The sequence below is a fragment of the Cydia amplana genome, chromosome 20, assembly GCF_948474715.1.
Source record: "Cydia amplana chromosome 20, ilCydAmpl1.1, whole genome shotgun sequence".
Taxonomy (NCBI): domain Eukaryota; kingdom Metazoa; phylum Arthropoda; class Insecta; order Lepidoptera; family Tortricidae; genus Cydia; species Cydia amplana.
Window position 1 is genome coordinate 10,728,532 of NC_086088.1, and position 19,341 is coordinate 10,747,872.

Genomic DNA, 19,341 nt, shown 5'->3' on the forward strand with positions numbered 1-19,341 from the left:
AGTGGAGAGCAAAGCCCAAGTTCTGCTGGACTAGTAAAATGCATTGAAGTGTACAGTTAGCACTTTCTCTGAGTTGATATAGAGGCTGAGTCGATTTGTAACATTGTACGCTTACAATGTCCACTTTGTAATACAAATCGTTGCAGACTTATCTTGGTCTAACTCTAGCGTGGTTATAGCAAAGAATAAGTACAATACTCACTGATAGAGGGGCGTTTTTTTTCTAAGTTGTCCCCTACACTTTTTTTTCAAATTTGGGATTTATTATGTTATTTCTACTCAGAATCACGAGCTCTTTCTATCCTAATAGGAGAAAAAAAGTGTCCCAAAATTTCCATACATTTTTCGATCTTTCCATTCCGCGACCGCCATACAAAGTCTATGAAAAATGGTGACGGAATGGAAATAAAAACCTTAGGATACTTTTTTTCTCCTATTAGGGTAGAAAGAGCTCGTGATTCTGAGTAGAAATAACATAAAAAATACCAAATTTGAAAAAAAAAGTGTAGGGGACAACTTTAAAAAAAAACGCCCAGAGTTCCCCATTTATAGTTGGTCAAACCAATTTGTCAGTCAGTAAGAAACAGGAAAACTATACTCATCCTTTTCTTTTGGGTGCTAGTACTAGTGTAAGACAAAAATAGTATGATTCTCTCTGTATATGTTTGAAATGAGACAGTCCTTTGACAAACAAACTAAATGCGACCTTTTTACATTTGCACCTCATTCACATACTGGCCTTTAAAAATACCGCACGTTGTCACTCCGACTGTCAAACATTCACGTTAATCACAAACTATAAAATTGCATAAATACGGAAAATACAAAAATATGTCGGCATTCAATGCCCCAATCCCGCTTTCAGATATCGAAGCAGTACTGGCGTGGGTGGATACCTTCAAACTGTCGAGGCCCACCAAAAAGATCAATAGGGATTTCTCTGATGCCGGTTAGTAACATTGAGTTATTATATTATTATATCTTTAAACGAGCAAGTCTTGTCTTGTCTATATTTATGTATATATTTTGAGGATCTCGGAAACGGCTCTAACGATTACGATGAAATTTGCTGTAAGTATGGGGTTTTCGGGGGCGAAAACTCGATCTAGCTAGGTCTTATCTCTGGGAAAACGCGCATTTTTGAGTATTTATGTTTTCCGAGGTTTCCCAGATATTTATTTCTTTATAGAGAAGAGAAGCCATACCAAACAATGAAATCGTCGCAATCGCAACCTGTAGAGCGTGAACCTCGCGACCAAAACGTCGTAAGCGCCTCGAAACTCATGGCGCTTACGCGGTTAGGTCCGTGGTTTACGCTCCGCTTCCATAGCTTGTTGTCGTTCGGCAACAACTCGTGGCGCAAAATCCGTTTTATATATAAACTAGCGACCCGCCCCAGCTTCGCACGGGTTAACAAATCAGGTACTTATACATAATCCTCTTCCTCTTGAATCACTCTATCTATCTAAAAAAAAACCGCATCAAAATCCGTTGCGTAGTTTTAAAGATCTCTAAGCATACATACAGACAGACAGACAGCGGGAAGTGATTTTGTTTATACTATGTAATGAAGCGGCTCGCCCCGCTTACGCGCTGCCCGGAAAGCGCGCCTGTGTGTGACGAATAGGGAGTGCTCCCGGTACTGGTTTTCTATACAAATACAGTACCGGAACCGGGAAATTCCCGGTTCTCGCCATACAAACTCAGTACCGGGAGCATTCCCTAGTGACGAAGCCTTTAACCAAGCCATTTCCAAAACAGTGCTCCTCGCCGAGATCCTCAGCGTCTACTACCCAAAGCTGGTCGAGATGCACAACTACCCTCCCCGCAACAGCCACGCGCTCAAGCTCAACAACTGGATGACGCTCAACAGGAAAGTGCTGAGGAAGCTGAAGCTCAACCTGTGCTGCTCAACTATGGAGCAACTGTCTAATAGCGCTCCTGGCGTTATTGAGCGTGTGCTCATTATGGGTAAATCAACCTCATATTTGGGCCATTTTATTTATAGCTGTTTACATTTTTCGATCTTTCCATTCCGTGACCGCCATACAAAGTCTATGAAAAATGGTAACGGAATGGAAATAAAAACCGTGGGACACATTTTTCTCTCCTACTAGGATAGAAAGAGCTCGTGATTCTGAGTAGAAATAACATAGAGATTCACAAATTATAAAAAGTGTAGGGGACAACTTTCAATAAAATGGCCCTTTTATGGGATCTTATCTCGTCGCATAATAATTGATTGTTTCTAATGTACCTAATGTTACGCATAAAACTCTTTTTGCATAATTTTTCTCACATAAACAAAAACTATTTTGCGTACCTAGGTTGTCTAGAACAGGGTAGGTTAAATTAGGTTTCTTTTATAATTTTTCAGAAATGATAATATATCTTAGTTTCAGCACAATAACAATTATGCGAAATGAGTTTTATGCGTAACATTATTAGGACAATCAATTAATTATTATCTGATTATTACTTACTTACTTACTTACCCTATTTATATTAATTAGGTACTAAAATTACATAGCAGGGGTCACCAATTACTTTCTCCAAGGGTCCGGGTTTTAAAATAAAATGACCAGCGCGGTCCTTTGGAGTTTATTAAATAAACCTACACCAATGAACTTTTTCATTTATGGGTTCCAGTTAAAGACAAAATTCGTCGAGACGAAGAACTGAACAAGTCGAAGGATGGCGCAGAGCCATTGGACAGCGGCGGCAGCTACTACGAGGCCTGTGGGGATGATGGTTAGTTTAGTACCCTTCATAAGTACGATACCAGCTCAAGAGCAAAATAGCATCCAGCATTGCTTGACGACTGCATGACGCGCCTGGACTCGAATCCAGTTGGCTTTTGATAGACGTAGGGTTGCCAGATGGTCGAGATTTGGCGGGATTCCCGATTCCCGATAAAGTGAAAATTGTCCCGAAAAACAGCTTCTTGTTATAAAATGATGATGATGACTACGGACTACGGTTAGAATTACTAGAACTGTATATGTTTTCTGTGGGACAGCCAAATTTTTCGCGAATTCGTGGTTGATCCCACGGTGAAACATAACTGTGGCTTAATGTTGAAACACTCAATGCAGAACACGTGCTGGTGGTGCCCGTGAAGTCCAGGGTGAACGGGACCCTGGAGATCATTCAGCAGAAGGTGGTCAGCCACGATATGTTCCTCGCGCTTAAGCAGGAGCTCAAGGACTTGCAGGAGTGCAATGATGTTCTCAAAAACAAGGTATCATTATTTTCTTCGTCTTATTCCTATTCCTCAGCCTCAGGGCTTTTCACTGATTCCTTTTTTTCGATTTGCTTTAGATATTTCCTTATAAATAGGTAAATGATTTTTTACACAGTGCTACTTTCGGGCACCCCCTTTATTCCTTCTTCTTTTTCTGCGATACTAATGCTATCACAAAGTGACTATTGACTAATAATTGTAGCAATATATTGGATACTAAATGTCTAAATATGACTAATTTCTATTTTGGAATAATTTTCAGCGATTTGTATTAGGTAATATTAAGTAAGATAATCTTATAATGAGATTTGCCATAGACTTCATCTGAGTATACAATCCTTTCCATTTCTGTCTGTACATCTTACTACCTATTTCGATATTTCAATTAATAGGATTCCAGGACTCTTTTAAATTGTATATTATAATGTTCCTTTCCAGGTGGAACATTTGGACAACTTGATCAAATTAAAAGATGAGCGGATAGATGAACTACAGAAACAGCTGGAGAGGAAACAAACCAGGCGAAAGGAGGTTGAATCTCTTGTAAACAGCTTATGCATTCCTTTTGAACCTTCCCCGCCCTCCCCCAAGATCTCTGATTCAGTGCCTCTTCTGAGCATGTCAGCGTCACTTAAATTCAATGAATCTAGAAAATTCCCTGTGCTTGAAGATAACAACTCCAAAGATGAGGCTAAATTGATAAAGTTTGAAGATAAATCCAAAGATGAAGTCAAATTGACCAAATCTGAAGATAACATATCTCCCAAATATAGTACAACCAAACCTATGGTGGCCAAAGTTGAATCTGCTAGTAAAATACCTAAATTGGAAGAGTTTTACCTTAGAGACACATCTAAAACTAAGTTAGATGATAAAAGATCTGAAGAAAGAATATTGAAAGTCGAGTCGATGGATTCTTTCAGAAACGGAACCAATTCGAAACAGAGTTTGATAAAATTAAGTACGTTGAATGTTAAAGTAGCAGAGAATGAGGTTGGTATCGACAATGTAGAATCAAATGTGTTCAAAGAATTTGAAATGCACGAGCAAACATCAGAAGATTATATGGACGAGTTCAAAGATAGCGTAGAAGATGTCGTCATCACCATTGAGGATACCATCAGGAAGGAAGTGAAAGAAATAACAAACACATTTGCTGATGAAAATTATACCTGAATTGAACTTGTCTGTATCTATGTATTAATTTATTTGTGATTGCCTTTAGTTTATATTTATAAAACGTTATATGTGTTGTTCACATTGTTTCAATTAGGGTTAGAATAATTTATACAGCGTGTTTTATTAGAATTTTAATGTTTGTAATAAAATTTATAAAATAGACATAATGGTGTTTTATCACTGAGGGTTGGGTTGGAACAGGTCTAGCATGCTGGGATGCTTTCTCAGGATGTTCTTTATCTCTTGTACTCTTAACTTCTTGAATTCTTCTTTGCCTTTTGTTTCATTATTATACCTAAAAGTATATTCATTGTATTATTAACCTTTCATATTGTATAATTTGTCAAAAATCTTCGGTTGAAACCTCGGTTGCGGTGTACATATAAAGCTGAAAAATTCGTTTCCTGACCCTCTAACTAAACTATACCTCTCACGTTAGTCACGTTGAATTATGGTTCCGAAGACAGTTTCTTCAAGTCATAGGGACCATCATTCGACGCTAGACGTCTACAAATGTGTCTTTCCATCACAGAAGGCTGCTTATGCTTCGTGTGCGATAAGGACCTTTTTATCAGAATTTCTGTTGGAATTTAAGATGGAAAGCCACTAATGTCAGATACTTACGAATGCCTGCTCTCTTGCCCCACTACTTTGAACCGGTGGAACATGATGTTCTGGTTGTAGAAGCATTCCTTCGTGATCTCGTCCAGGGCCTCCTTCATCGGGATAAGGTCTGACACTGGAATAATTGTAAATGTATTAGCATTTATGACTGAATTTCACTCCACTTTAGTTTGTAGAAGACAAGGGGCTCCCCTTTGCACGGGGAGTGCCTGTCAGCCAATGAAACAGCTGTCCACGTAATGCTAAATTGCAAAGATGGAGCTACACACTCTACACAGGCCTAAATCCTTTCGGGGCGCACGTGGTCGAATGCTGATAGCGACCCTGCGGCACCCCATCTAAAGCGGAGTCGGCACTCGTTGGTGGTTTTAGACGGTAGTCCTCCACTGGTTAGTCCGTCATCCCCCCTGGTTCCCCCGGACCAGGTGGCATGCGTAAACGCATTTCCCCAACGTAAAAAAAAAAAAAAAAAAAAAAAGGCCTAAATCCTTTATACATTGAGGTCATTTTAGGTAGCCTGCGGAGACACATTCAGAGGGTCCTGTTCTAGAATAAAGTTTACCAAATCGTCGAACCATATTATGGCCACATGGCCACCCTATACCCTCGTTGCAATTTCGGTTACCACTCCAAAACTTAGTTTCCATCGAACGTTTCCCAACTAAGTGGGTGTACTTTTCTTTGCTGTGTTTGCTTCTAAACTAATATCTAAAGATCCTCGTCGTGCTAAAGCTAGAAGCAAAAGACGGATAAGAGTCCTTGCGGCAGTTCAGTGATCACTTGTATGTCCGTCAACTATGAAAGCCCAAATCTATGACACGACGACCCAGAACCGAAGAGTATTTCGAAGATTGACGAGGAGAACTTAAAACAAAATGGGATGCGGAGACACAGAAATTTGCTTTTAAACTAACCTTTAAAGACCCTAGTAGTACTAGATGCACCAGACGGATAATGGCAAGTGCAAGGCGGGAGTCCCGTGATCAGCTCGTCTGAAGTCTGCACACCAACGCCATCTACCGCTCGTTCGAAATCTGGTGCGGACGCGCTGTCTTCTTCTTCTGGCGTGTATCTTTTCTGCTTTTGCTCTAAGCGCTGCTTTAGGATTTCCAGTTGTTCTAAGGACGAGAGCATTTAGGAGTCAGAACAACAGTGCAGAAAGTAAGGGTCATGCTGAGATTATATGGTTGTATCTTGTATCGCCTTTTTTACCTACATATATTTAATGATTAGAACGGGGGAAGCGCTGGTAGCCGTAGCCTAGCGGTAAGAGCGTGCGACTTACAATCCGGAGGTCGCGGGTTCAAACCCCGGCTCGTACCAATGAGTTTTTCGGAACTTATATGTACGAAATATCATTTGATATTTACCAGTCGCTTTTCGGTGAAGGAAGACATCGTGAGGAAACCGGACTAATCTAAATAAGGGCCTAGTTTACCCTCTGTGGGTTGGAAGGTCAGATGGCATGGCAGTCGCTTTCATAAAAACTAGTGCCCACGCCAATTTTGGGATTAGTTGCCAAGCGGACCCCAGGCTCCCATGAGCCGTGGCAAAATGCCGGGACAACGCGAGGAAGATGATGAACGGGTCTAACACGCTGATTTAAGCTAGAACTGTACATGAGAATAACAGCGGCCTCTTGATAATGATCATATTATTATATTACTGGTCAGGCTTTATTGACACAAATAAAAAAAAAACACTCACCAGGAGAACACGTCTCATACTCAGCGAAGGTCTGCTCAAAAAGCGTGTACGGACTCGCACGCATGTAAGCTGGCAATGAACGCATAAAGGAATCCACTTGCATTCGCTGGCATTTGTCCATGGGGCAGATCTGCCAACAGAAATCATTAAGTGTGGACGCTCGAGGCCTGAAGTGGACGCTCGAGTTGGGCGTGCAGCGGGGCAGGGCGTGCGGCGTAATTTGAGCAGCGTGCACTAAGGCCGCTCCTATACGTTTGCATTTGTTTAACATGCACGCCGCACGCCCCGCCCCGCTGCACGCCCAACTCGAGCGTCCACTCAGGCCTTACACTAAAAGTTAATGGCATTTGTGGTCCTATCCGGTGGCGAATGCACTAGTCCCAAAACGCACTATTAGTCAATACACTCTAATTTCGAAAGCCCCTCTTCTCATAAGAAACTAGGCCCAAAATACCATATTTCCAAAAAGGCTCATTCTCGATTTACACGAGAACCATTGAGAACTAGTCCCAAAATACACCTTTCCCAAAATACCCCAAATTGTGTTCACCTGTGCGTGGCGTAATACTTTATTCTCATAATGCGTAGGTCTCAAAACACTCTAGTTCCAAAATACCCTATTTTTTTGGAATGTCTCTTTATGACTGCTTTCAGCCGTAATCATTACCCGTTTGATGCCTAAAATATTTTTTTCAAAAATAGGATTTATTTAATTATTATTTTGAGCTATACAGGGTGTAATCGTTAAGTGTTGCTCGGCGATAGTTCCGTAAATATAGCAGATATCAGAAAATTTCAAATTGATATCGAAAGTGCATATAGTGAAAGTGAAGGGCAATATACACACGAGTGTTTTAATGCCTGTGTTGATAAAGCAGTGTATGGAACTATCATAATTAGGTGGGCGAGAAACTACCCTCATTTATGGCATTATTGGCATTATTTATCTTAATTTTCTGATATCTGCTATATTTACGGAACTATCGCCGAGCAACACTTAACGATTACACCCTGTATAGCTCAAAATAATAATTAAATAAATCCTATTTTTGAAAAAAATATTTTAGGCATCAAACGGGTAATGATTACGGCTGAAAGCAGTCACAAAGAGACATTCCAAAAAAATAGGGTATTTTGGAACTAGAGTGTTTTGAGACCTACGCATTATGAGAATAAAGTATTACGCCACGCACAGGTGAACACAATTTGGGGTATTTTGGGAAAGGTGTATTTTGGGACTAGTTCTCAATGGTTCTCGTGTAAATCGAGAATGAGCCTTTTTGGAAATATGGTATTTTGGGCCTAGTTTCTTATGAGAAGAGGGGCTTTCGAAATTAGAGTGTATTGACTAATAGTGCGTTTTGGGACTAGTGCATTCGCCACCGGATAGTTGTGGTCATCGACAAAGTTTTCAAAGGGTCTCCAACTCAAGACCCTCATGAAGCTAGGAGGGCTATGCAGCATGAAGGGGCCCACTGAGCAGTCCGCTGGACGATATCAGCCTGTCAGTTGTTCGGAACTGTCAACTTTTTGTTCTAACTGATGATCAGTGGGCCCCTTTAGAGTCAAGAGGGTCGCATGACTCGCATGGGCAAATGATAGATGAATGTCTGACCAGATCAGAAACTTGCTCTTGTCGGTGAAGCAATCTTCAGGTATTTCTTTTTTAGGCCTTTTCCTTGACAGCCTGACACTCTATTACCTACCTAAGTTTTGTTCTAGTTAGGTATGAGTTTAGAAAAATATCTACTTACCTACCTACTGTTGTTTTAGACCCAACCCAGAGAATTGGTTCAGAACCACCTGACAGTAAAATAGTTCTTGTTTATGCTGGGCGTAATTTGCGCTTTTGGAACGCATCAATAGAGGGTTTATGATTGTGTGTTGATTTTTATTAAGTACTTACTTTTTCATAATTAATTTTATGATCATTATCTGCCTTGTGAGACGGTATGACTAGCAGGCTGTCTTGAATGCTTCTGCAAAAGAAAAACAACTTTAGGTAGATAATGTAAGCATCGGAACTAAAGTCTCAATTTTAAGACAAGAACCTAAAAAAAATATCAAATTATTTATTTGAACTACTTACCTAACCCCAGGACCCCAGGCCCCAGGCCCCTGAAACCCAGGTTCCACTTTTCCACTTTATCCTCAATTCAAAAGGAGGTCGGGTCTTTCTAATATAAAAATCTGTCACCGTTTTGATACGACCTTGACAATCATTTCGTTCGTATCGAAATAAGATCAAAACCGTAACAAGTTAGCTCTTTTGTGACAGTAACTTTCGGCCGGCCCGCTATCCCTTACAGAGGGTTTTGTAAGGGTTTTGCATAAGGCTTAACTCACCATACCTATAATTTTCCAGACGAAACCTTTTCATTTTGCTTTTAAAGCCCTTATATAAAGCTAAAGGAACTCGAGGGCAAGGAATTTACTAAAAAACTGAGATATTGGCTCAATGATCGCTGTTTTTATACTGTAAAGGATTTTATGAATCATACGGATTCTGATTCTTAAATTTTACTGATATAACTCGTCGTTATGTTACCAATTGTCGCATTTATTTTGTATGTAGAATTTAAATGCTAAAATATCCTTTGTAATTGTAAAATTTGCATACTGTTTAAAACGGTCGGAAAAGGTGAAACATACTTTACAGTACATATGAGGCTACTTTTCCGCACTAGTGCGTAAAATAGCACTTTTCGTGCGTATGTCGAAACTTTAAAGTGCCATATGTACTGTAAAACGTTGTTCGATACACGTGCGAATAGGTAATTCGCAACTCGTGTCGATTTAAAACACTCCCTTCGGTCGTGTTTTAATTTATCGCCACTCGTTTCGAATTTCCTCTTTTTCGCACTTGTATCGAAAATAACTATATTTATTACACTAACACATGTAATCTTATAATTATAACCCTTTTTCTGCGAATAAATTATTGTTTGTTTGTTTGTTTGTTTGTTTGTAACCCATTTGAGAACCCGGGCGAAGCCGGGATCGCGCACGAGTGTGTAGGGGGCTTTAAGCCTGTTCTTTCGACTCCATAAGTCCATCACGTACTCTAAACCGTTTTTGGTGTCCCTCGTAACTTCCGTAAGTTCCGCTTCGTCGTTAGTGTCGGCACTGTCGGCAGATAGGCGCTGTTGTTCACTATAAAAATAAGATAATTATCAGTTGGTTGAGTTGGTCGTCCGAATTTATTCCTACCGGTTAGCCTAATTTCGACGACTGTTCAGAGGGTCTAGCGAATCACATTTGACGTGTTGCCTCTCTGTCGCACTTGTAAATTCGTACGTAAGTGTGACAGGGAGGCAACACGTCGAACGTGGTTCGCGGTTAGGCTAGGCACTCACTGTTCTTGGTGGAGATTCTTGAGTAAGGTGTTAACCAAATGTATCCTTTCATTCCTTTCCAAGCAATAAGTCCCACTTTATCGCTTACCATATGGACGCTTTGACAGGTTATATACTTAGGTAAGACAAAGATAGTATATGATTCTCTCTGTCTATGTTTGAAATGAGACAGTCCTTTGACAAACTATATATAAAAAGCTTAGTGGGCATCACCTGACTGGTGGCTCTGACTTTTGTATGTCGTTAGATTTTCCGGGCATGAACTCTTTCGGCAAATCCTGCCGGCTCGACGACTGAAAACAAAACAATAACAACAAAAATTACTTAGGAGACTGATTACCAGTCCGCCGGACGATATCAACCTGTCAGTTAGACGCAAAAGGTGACAGTTCCGAACAACTGGCAGGCTGATATCGTACGGCGGCTTAGAGGATATAATCAAACGGAGACGCCTTGTCTGTAATCTTCTGTACAAAACAGTCTTCCGATTTTTGCGGGGGAGGGGAACGTCAAATGTATGCGTAACGTAAAAATAGCCATGTCAGATAAACGTCAGTCCATACATTGTACGTATGACCGTTGGCCGCCTATTTTCGACAGAGGGGAAAGCTTGTTAATGGCTACTCCGTTTAGTTGTATCCTCCAAGTACGGCGGACTCGTATTCAGTGGGCCCCTTTATATATTAACCTAATAGTTATTTACACATTTACGATGCAAGTGCGAAATTCGCAACGAGTGTCGAATTACCTATTCGCACGTGTATCGTACAACGTTTTACAGTACATATGGCCCTTTAAATTTTCGACGTAGTTAAAGTCTATTTTTTTATTCGGTAGACTGAAATGACAGTTAATAGTATGAAATGACATTTCATGTTCATACAATTAGCTGTCATTTCAGTCTACCGAATAAAAAAATAGACTTTAAGTAATGTGCTTATTATAGCTAGCACAGGGTGCCGTAATGGAGCGCCATATTATTATGTATTGTACATTACGATACAAGTGCGAATTAACTTTTCGGACGTGTATTGTACAACGTTTCACAGTACGTGTTTCCCTTTAAATTTTCGACATAGGCACGTATTGTGCTAATTACCGCACTAGGGCGGTAAAGTAGCAGTAGTAGCACCATAGAATTAATATGACTAGAACAACTGTCAATCTTCAAAAGTGCGACCAAAAATGAAATGCAAGTGTGTGCGTAAATTGTCTATGTGAGATCGAAAATAGTGATGTCATGTTACAACATATTAATAATCTGTCGATGTTTGATTGCTTTATCGACTACTTTTTCAAATGTGTTATTTTAAACGTTAAAATTCTACGACATTATGACGTATAAATAACACTTGCACTGCGTGTACTATCAAAATCGTTGCAGACTTATCTTAATGTAACTCTTACTGTGTTGGAAAGTGAAGTTTAAATTTACCGCTAAACATGAGCACCTTCAAAAAGGTATAACAATCGTTATTATTTGAAGTCGGTTATAAAAGCTAATATCTTAATGATGTCTTGTGAAGAAATAATTACATAGCTATTAATATACCGACAAGTTATCGATACTGTCATATGAACATTTTGTCAAGCCCTAGCGTAAAGTAACAGGTTATGTTTTTACACAAAATATTTTAAATTATAGACTAATATGATAAAATATTAGCACACAAAGGAAGAAAAACTTATAATGAACTTTATAAACCGGCTTCTTACACTTTTTACGCTGTTAATTTGACAAAATATCGTTATGAAAATTTCGCTAGGAATATCATAAATCCTCTGAAATTAGTGTTTGCTTGGATTATTTGGCACTGTAACACTGAAATCCGGCACACTACAAGACACAATCTTCACTGAATTACTTTATTTATTACTTTTCGTCCTAATCCGTGTATATTTTTCAATTTGAAAATTACTGTGATACGCTCTTGGCCGTCCGCGGCCGTCGTCAAAGTCAAAAGTGGTCACGTTTTCTCATTGGTAGTCTGACTCTTTCGCACTCATGGTATGTTCATATACGTGATGGCTTCCCTTTCGCACACTTCAGCTGTCTGTCAAGCGCGAGTGCGAAAATGACAAGTCTGTGAGTAGCACCATATGTACTGTAAAATATGTTTTATTATATGAGGGGTTTGCCATCAATCCATCGTCATTGAAAAACACTTACTCTCGTTCTTGCAATACATATGGAGACGTTTTTTACATCATAGCCGTTCTTCTTTCCTCGCTGAAATTATGAAAGCTTGAGTATAGGTAATAGGTAGGTTAGATTTAAAAATTATAGGTAGGTAGTTAGAATCAAAAAATAATATTCGTAGTTTAAGAAAGTCACACGAACCGTAAAATCTAAGTTTATAACGACATTCTGATTTATATAACAGAAGTAAAATGTGATATGAACATTCAAGTAATATCATAGAGAAATAAGTAAGACAAGAGTGCTCACTCCATACATCAGTTCAGACGATTAATTTCAGTGTCTACATCTAGCATCGAGTAGCGGAACTATCAGTACTGCTACATCTATTGTCAAGTAGCAGTACTGATAGTTCCGCTACTCGATGCTAGACGCTAATAGTCTTTTTGGTACTAAAACTGATGTATGGAGTGAGCACTCTATGTATTTTTTTCTCTATGGTAATATGTATTTTATCACCCAACTAGCGACCCGCCCCGGCTTCGCACAGGTTACACAAAATACTTAAACCTTCCTCAATAATCACTCTATTGATAGGTGAAAACCGCATGAAAATCTGTACAGTAATTTTTGAGTTTATCGCGAACATACACACAAACAGCCTATCTAATTACGCCTTCATTGGAGTAAAAGAGAAAGATCCCCGCAATTTGCGAAATTCGATTTTCGCGGTAGCCCCTCAGACGCGGCGGGGGACTGCTTTATAAAGTCTAGCGATGAAGTATCAATAAGTATTCACCTACTAGTGACTAACTAGGCCATTAGGTCCTCTGGCGGTCTAGCATGAGTTGTGTTGTCGCGCGCGTTGTGTTCTCATGCTAGACCGCCTGATCTTTGGAATAAAGCAGCTGCTAGAGAGTATTACCGATACAGTCAATGTTCGATCGGACAGTGTGAAAGGGCTTTAAATAAGGGTAACTTACAACTCTGGTGGAGGAGGCGATCTCCATGGAGTCCCTTGCTGCAAGCAGGTTGGTTTTTGGTGGTAATAAGCCACTTGATGTGCTGGAAACATGAATGTAGTATTTTAACTGGATCAGGCATGGGGGGTGGGGGGAAATTACCGAACGGGATTTATCTATCTTTCAGTAGGAGTAGCAGCGAAAGCGCTATTATTGTTTGCCCTTGTCACAGTCTCACATTTTTTTTATTCCCCGCCATAAATTAATATCATGGTGTCGCATTGCCTATGTTTTGTCCCTCACGGACGCACACGTATACCACATCTATTAGGATAGGACCTACCATCTATGGCTGAAAACAAAGTGAAAATGATGAAGAAAACTTTGATATATTTTTCTCCCTGCACCAATTGTAGGTACCTATCTCTGTTTGGCCCTATGGTTGACTGGTAGAGAACGCCATTTGGCATTAAGTCCGCCATTTGTACATTTTGTGCAATAAAGTTTAAATAAATAAATAAAAAGTCAGCATTTGTTGGGAAGGACTTACATAATTTTATTTTTTAACAAGCAGAAACGTCTGCTAACGATGCTATTAAGCTTAGAATAAATTTAAAGTGGAAAGATTACTGTCTTGGGTGAGACTTGAACTCACGCCGTCCAGAGGCCGTGAGTTCAAGGCTCACCCAAGACGGTAATTTTTCCACTTTAAGACTTACATAATTTTCAGGATGGACCCCATGTTGCGCATTTCATTGCTGTTGGTGGTCGGACGCCGACTGTCGTATCTGGAAGACTAAAGTAAGAACGTTAAACACGAAGAATTTCGTACACTGACTCCAAATATTCCTATCTCTGTCGCACGCGTATAACCATAGTGCTGTCCTGCCCATGATCAGTGGGGAGACACTCCTGACTTCGGGCAAACTCTGCTACGTTCGGCTCAGCATTGCTCCGAGCAATTATTAGGGTTGACACAACTTGACGTCCCTTTGCGTGTACGACTACAGATAAGATACTTGAATTTTGACAACCCTAAATAGCCGAAAGGGATAGTGCCATAAAGCCCTTGCTACACGGTCGCCGACCAGCCTTCTAACCGTCTGTCCTTGGTCTGACCTTGGTCAGTTTTGGTCAAATTTTGTTGGAAACAACTGTCTACACGGTCCGTCCAGACCAAGGCCACGCGGTCTGAGGGGCTTGTCGGCGACCGTGTAGCAAGGGCTTAAGTTATAGAAAGGGATATCATGATTCGACCCTGAATCGCTGTCAAACTTTCGGTTTTGTAGGAAGTGTCCTTTCTGTACCTACGGTAGTACTATTACTTATACCGTGGTGTTGTCCTGCCCATGATGCCGGCGATCAAGGATACTGTGCAAGTGGGACAGCAATATAATTTTACGCGAGTCGTTATCCCCATGGCCTGACATTCCCAGTCGTCAACTAGCAAATGCTTCGGGTATTCGTCCTTTAGGAAGATCTCGTTGAAAACTGGACCTTATCGTAATATAAACAAAGCTTACATCGCTAGAGTCGTTGTCCGCACGGGCCTGGCATTCCCACTTGTCTACTGGCAAATGCTTCGGGTATTCGTCCTTTATGACGTCAGCCCGGGGACAGTCGGATTTCAATAACATTTCGTTGAAAACTGGAAGTAAAGGTTAATAAAAATCTTACACAAATCGACCTAGCCCCACAGTAAGCTCTGGGTACTAGACTAGATGACGATATGTATAAATAGATATTCGAACATTAGCCAATTTGATTTTCGATGTTCTGTCTTTAGGAATTTCGTACTTGAATTCGTGATTTTCGAAATTATAGAATAGAATTTATTCGTAAGCACAGACAATATAAAATATGAAAGAAACACACAAAATAAGATTAAAGTGCCACGAAATGGCCTCATCTCAGCATGTTGCTGGTGGCTTCCAGCGCTGGTCTCCGATGAGACCATCAAGTGAGAAGAATCGCGGAGGGTAACAGACAAGAAGAAATTAATGACATCAAATAACGTACAGTGAATAGCATACTACATTAACCGTGTTGGGGTATCTCTACTTAGCGTAAGTAAATAGGTACCTATTTAGTGTAAGTAAATAGGTACCTATTTAGTGTAAGTAAATAGGTACCTATTTAGTGTAGATATTCTTACCATAATCTTTCCACTTAGGCGGTGCAGACTTAAGAACTTTATTAGCAGAGGTGACGACCTGCCGGCGCTGCGGGGGCAGGAACTCGGCCATGTCTCCGAACATGACGAACGGTTTGCACGGGGAGTCAAGCAGCTCCCACCACGTCTTAGCTTCTGTTACACCTTAATAATGAGACGCAAAATAATCAAAGTGATGTTCGAAAATTAATTAAGGGCTCCGCAATTAATTCGAAAATTAATTAAGGGCTCCGCAGGGTGCGCGACAGCACAACCGCCGCAGTCTCCTGTGGCCGTAGTGGCAGGGAGATTAGGTACTAACATATAGTAATAAATCTATTTGTAACTAACAAAATATGGATTGTATCGTCCGAAATACTTATGTTTTTTTAATAACTTTAATTCATAGAGACCGTTATACTGTCTGTTCACTTTTTCTACAATAGGCCCGATGCCTGATGCGACCGTTTCATGGGTGTCTATCGGTGCGCCTGTAAACGGGTTCCAGCAGGCGTTCTACATGACATTAAAGCTCTCCAAGGGCTACGTGTTGGATCTATATCCCCACGCAAGCCTGTCTAAAGACCAGGATTTATAGGCCCATGAACTACCTACATATTTATTAGCGTTTATTAGTAAATTTGTTAGTTCCTACCGGAGAGCGGTGAGTAAGGTTGCCAAATCTCAACGCGAGTGTCAGGGTTGAAAACGCGCATGTAACACCTCTGCCCTAGTAGCACGGTCGCATTTTTATCATTTATCACCATGCCTGTCACGTTCTAACAAGTATGTAAGTGCGAAAGTGACGGCCTTAGTGATAGTGGATAAAAAATGGAACCGTGCTGAGCCCGCTGGAGTTGCAAGCGTTAGGCTACGCTATCTGCCTACCATCAGGCGGGCCGTATGCTTTGTTCGCCACCGACATAGTACATACACAACGACTGCTCCCATTCACTAACCACTACATGGCTGGTGTCCTCACGTGCCCTCAATGTGCGCGGGGGTTCACCTCGATCGGTTACGTCAGCCATCTTCGGGCACACGAGCGCCAAGCATACTAGGAGTCGTAGTGGTCGCCATGGCCGAATTCGGCCGGAAGGATCATTCGTTCATTCACATAAAAAGTTACCTTCTTCGGCTACCACCGTCCTTTCTTCTTCTTCTTCACCTTCTTCACACGTGCACGGGTCTTCCTCAGGGTCGTCAACAATGGAGGCCTCAGTCCTCAGCAGGGCTGGCACGTCAAACACGTACTGGTTGGACTCGGGGGTGCCGCCGGCGAAGTGGTACACGTATTCTTGGAACTACGATAGTAGAGAATATAGGTATTGTGTGATACTAACAAAGTGCCCCTCGTGTGTGATAAGGTATTGCCAGTAGACCCGGGCCTAGAGCGGCAAAAGACATTAGGGACGGCAGAAAGACAGCAGTCTAAAATTCTAAATGATGGCTGCTGCGAAACTGAGTGTTGCACGGTGCGTAGGTGATATAAAGGCCACACACACAACAACACATGACGAAATAAAACTGAGGGCCTACCGCGAACCACGTTCGACGTGTTGCCTCTCTGTCGCAGTTGTAAATTGGTACGTAAGTGTGACTGGGAGGCAACACGTCGAACGTGGTTCGCGGTAGGCCCTCTGTTATGGAAATCAGTAAAAAAATAAAAATTCTACTAAATTCTATATAACCAAAGTGCCTTTGTTCATTTTATGAGCAATGCAACAAGTAGTCTATGATTGTTCTGTCAGGCGCTAAAGTTAATATACTTATTTGAATGCATTGAGCATCAACTATGTATCGATATCGACACAAACCATTCGTCATTTGTTCTTAACTTTAAATTTGCCCTTACCTCCCACAAAATGCAACCAAACTTGTATAAGTAAAATGTAGGGCCAACAATGAAACAATTCACTTAATTGAATCCCCCCCCCCCCCAAAGTACCTCTTTAATAATGCTTTTCATTTTCTGCCGCCACTCGTGGTCCACGCGAGCAGCTGTCTTGTACCCTCGCGACAGATGGAGTATAAGACGCTGGCCTTCCGTGAGGATATCTTGAAGGGTGTTGATGTACTTGGTGTACTCTGGAACAATGTCACCATGCCTGTCACGTTCTGAATAATAAGTAAGTGCGAAAGGGACGCATGACGCGACAGGCGATAAAAACGTGATTCTAATTCCTACCCTAGGAGGATAAAGATTTTAGACAAAAGATGTACTTACTATGTACTTAAAAAAATTGTGATGATGTTTTATTCGTGATATTAAACAAACGTCAATTAAATTTAACGTAGGTAAGTATAATAAAATACCAACCCATAATACCAAGGAAAGTAAGAGGAAAGTAGAAAAACAATGGAAAAACTTAGTCATACAACATCGTCAACATCCCCTTCTGCTTTTTTTAGGTTTTTCGTCACCATGTTTTGTTTATATAGTCAAACAAATTATACAATACTCAAAAGGTCAATCACATAAAACCTCACGGCTACATTGCGAAATTAGGAGTTCCTGCAAGAAATACGTAGAACTCTATTACCCGGTAATAAAGCTTATTTCCGCGTAACAGTATCGCTAGAAAGCAGACTAAGTAGAAGGCTTACCGCGAACACGGAAGATCGCAAATTGCGAGCATCTCTCTCTTTTACTCTAATTAAGGCGTAATTAGAGTTAGAGAAAGATGTCAGCATTTTGCGAACTTTGGTTTTCGCGGTAGATCCCCAGATCATAAAAGGTGGCATTGTCTTGTCTAGCGGCGAACGTCCGACCGACAGCGTCCGTTATCCGACCGGCTAATTCAGGCCGCTTTTGACCTTTTGAAGGGCTAAAGGCGCTTCACACGTGCTCGCAACTGTCAGATGCACAAAAATCTAGCGTGGTGTTTTTTTTATAAGTCATTTTCCAAAACGTGTATATTTTTCGATTCTGATTTCATATTATTAAACAAAACATGTTTTTTACTGCGAAACTCCCCTGGAAATTAAATCAAATAAGTGTTACTTACATATTTGGAATGATCTCCGACAAATTTATTCTATTATTGTTGACACTTTCTTTATTTCAGAGATTGATAAAAGGAACGATTTTAAAAATAAATACCTACAGTTGAACGACGAAATAGAGATTTGAAAATTAACATTTTGTTTCCAAACAAACAATAAAACAAAAATAAAATTTATTACTACGCGTAGTTTTGTTGAAAATAATATGGATTATTTAGGTAAACCTACCAGAAATAATCCTCATCTTTTCTAATTTCGCTTTCCTTCTTTCCGCGCACATAACATACATCAGACCAGTCAAGTTTTTACATTCCAGTTGTGTCTGCAGAGCCTGAACTTTCTCCTTCCTTTCCCTGTGAGCTTCCCGTAACATGTAACACGAGCGAACTTGTTCATGTCTGTGAGCAAGCAAACAAGAAAGATTTGAAAACATCGGCAACGCGCATGTAACACCTCTGGAGTTGCAGGCGTCCATAGGCTACGGTGACTGCTTATCATCAGGCGGGCCGTATGCAAACAATAAGCTTTAAAAGTTTAATCACTTGAACAATACAATCAAGTATCATCTAATCTCAACTTAGCGATAAAATATGAATAGAATTTCTCTTGTAACGTTACTTACTGTAGCACAAAGTCAAATCGTTCCCTCAGCATACTTAATTGCGTTTTTAATTCATCGTCAAATTCTGCTCTTAATTGAGCTTCTCTTTTTGCAAGCATAGCTTCGATGTCTGCATCGCCATACTTTGTACCGGTTATGCTATCAGGTTTCTGAGAATCGATAGAGTCTTTTTTGAATGAAACATCATCCTTTGAGACGAAAGCGCTGATTTGCTCTTCTCTAATCACCGCTAGTCCATCTCCATCGGCGATTGTGACGCTACGTTGCCGAGATGAGTATGACATCTGTAATCATTATTGTATCAGGCTCAGGCACATATAGATTTTTTAAATGGTCAGCTTTCCTCAAA

The 19,341-nt window shown here is 40.5% G+C and overlaps 2 protein-coding genes across 2 annotated transcripts; one reads left to right on the forward strand and one right to left on the reverse strand.

Moving 5' to 3' along the window:
- The first annotated feature begins 768 nt into the window (after positions 1–768).
- Positions 769–4,581, forward strand: LOC134657475 (uncharacterized). The gene is made up of 5 exons (XM_063513044.1): positions 769–949; positions 1,762–1,971; positions 2,650–2,751; positions 3,096–3,241; positions 3,683–4,581. The coding sequence occupies exons 1-5, from the start codon at positions 832–834 to the stop codon at positions 4,418–4,420; spliced, it is 1,314 nt and encodes a 437-aa protein (XP_063369114.1). The 5' UTR covers positions 769–831; the 3' UTR covers positions 4,421–4,581.
- Positions 4,542–19,276, reverse strand: LOC134657752 (uncharacterized). Its single transcript, XM_063513317.1, has 17 exons — positions 18,993–19,276; positions 18,599–18,768; positions 17,313–17,452; positions 16,494–16,668; positions 15,368–15,520; positions 14,736–14,860; positions 13,932–14,008; positions 13,234–13,315; positions 12,281–12,340; positions 10,324–10,403; positions 9,818–9,907; positions 8,661–8,733; positions 6,755–6,884; positions 5,962–6,165; positions 5,047–5,195; positions 4,804–4,811; positions 4,542–4,718 (listed from the first exon to the last, which is right to left on the reverse strand). Exons 1-17 carry the CDS (start codon positions 19,274–19,276, stop codon positions 4,601–4,603), a joined length of 2,118 nt encoding a protein of 705 aa, XP_063369387.1. The 3' UTR covers positions 4,542–4,600.
- Positions 19,277–19,341: the final 65 nt, after the last annotated feature.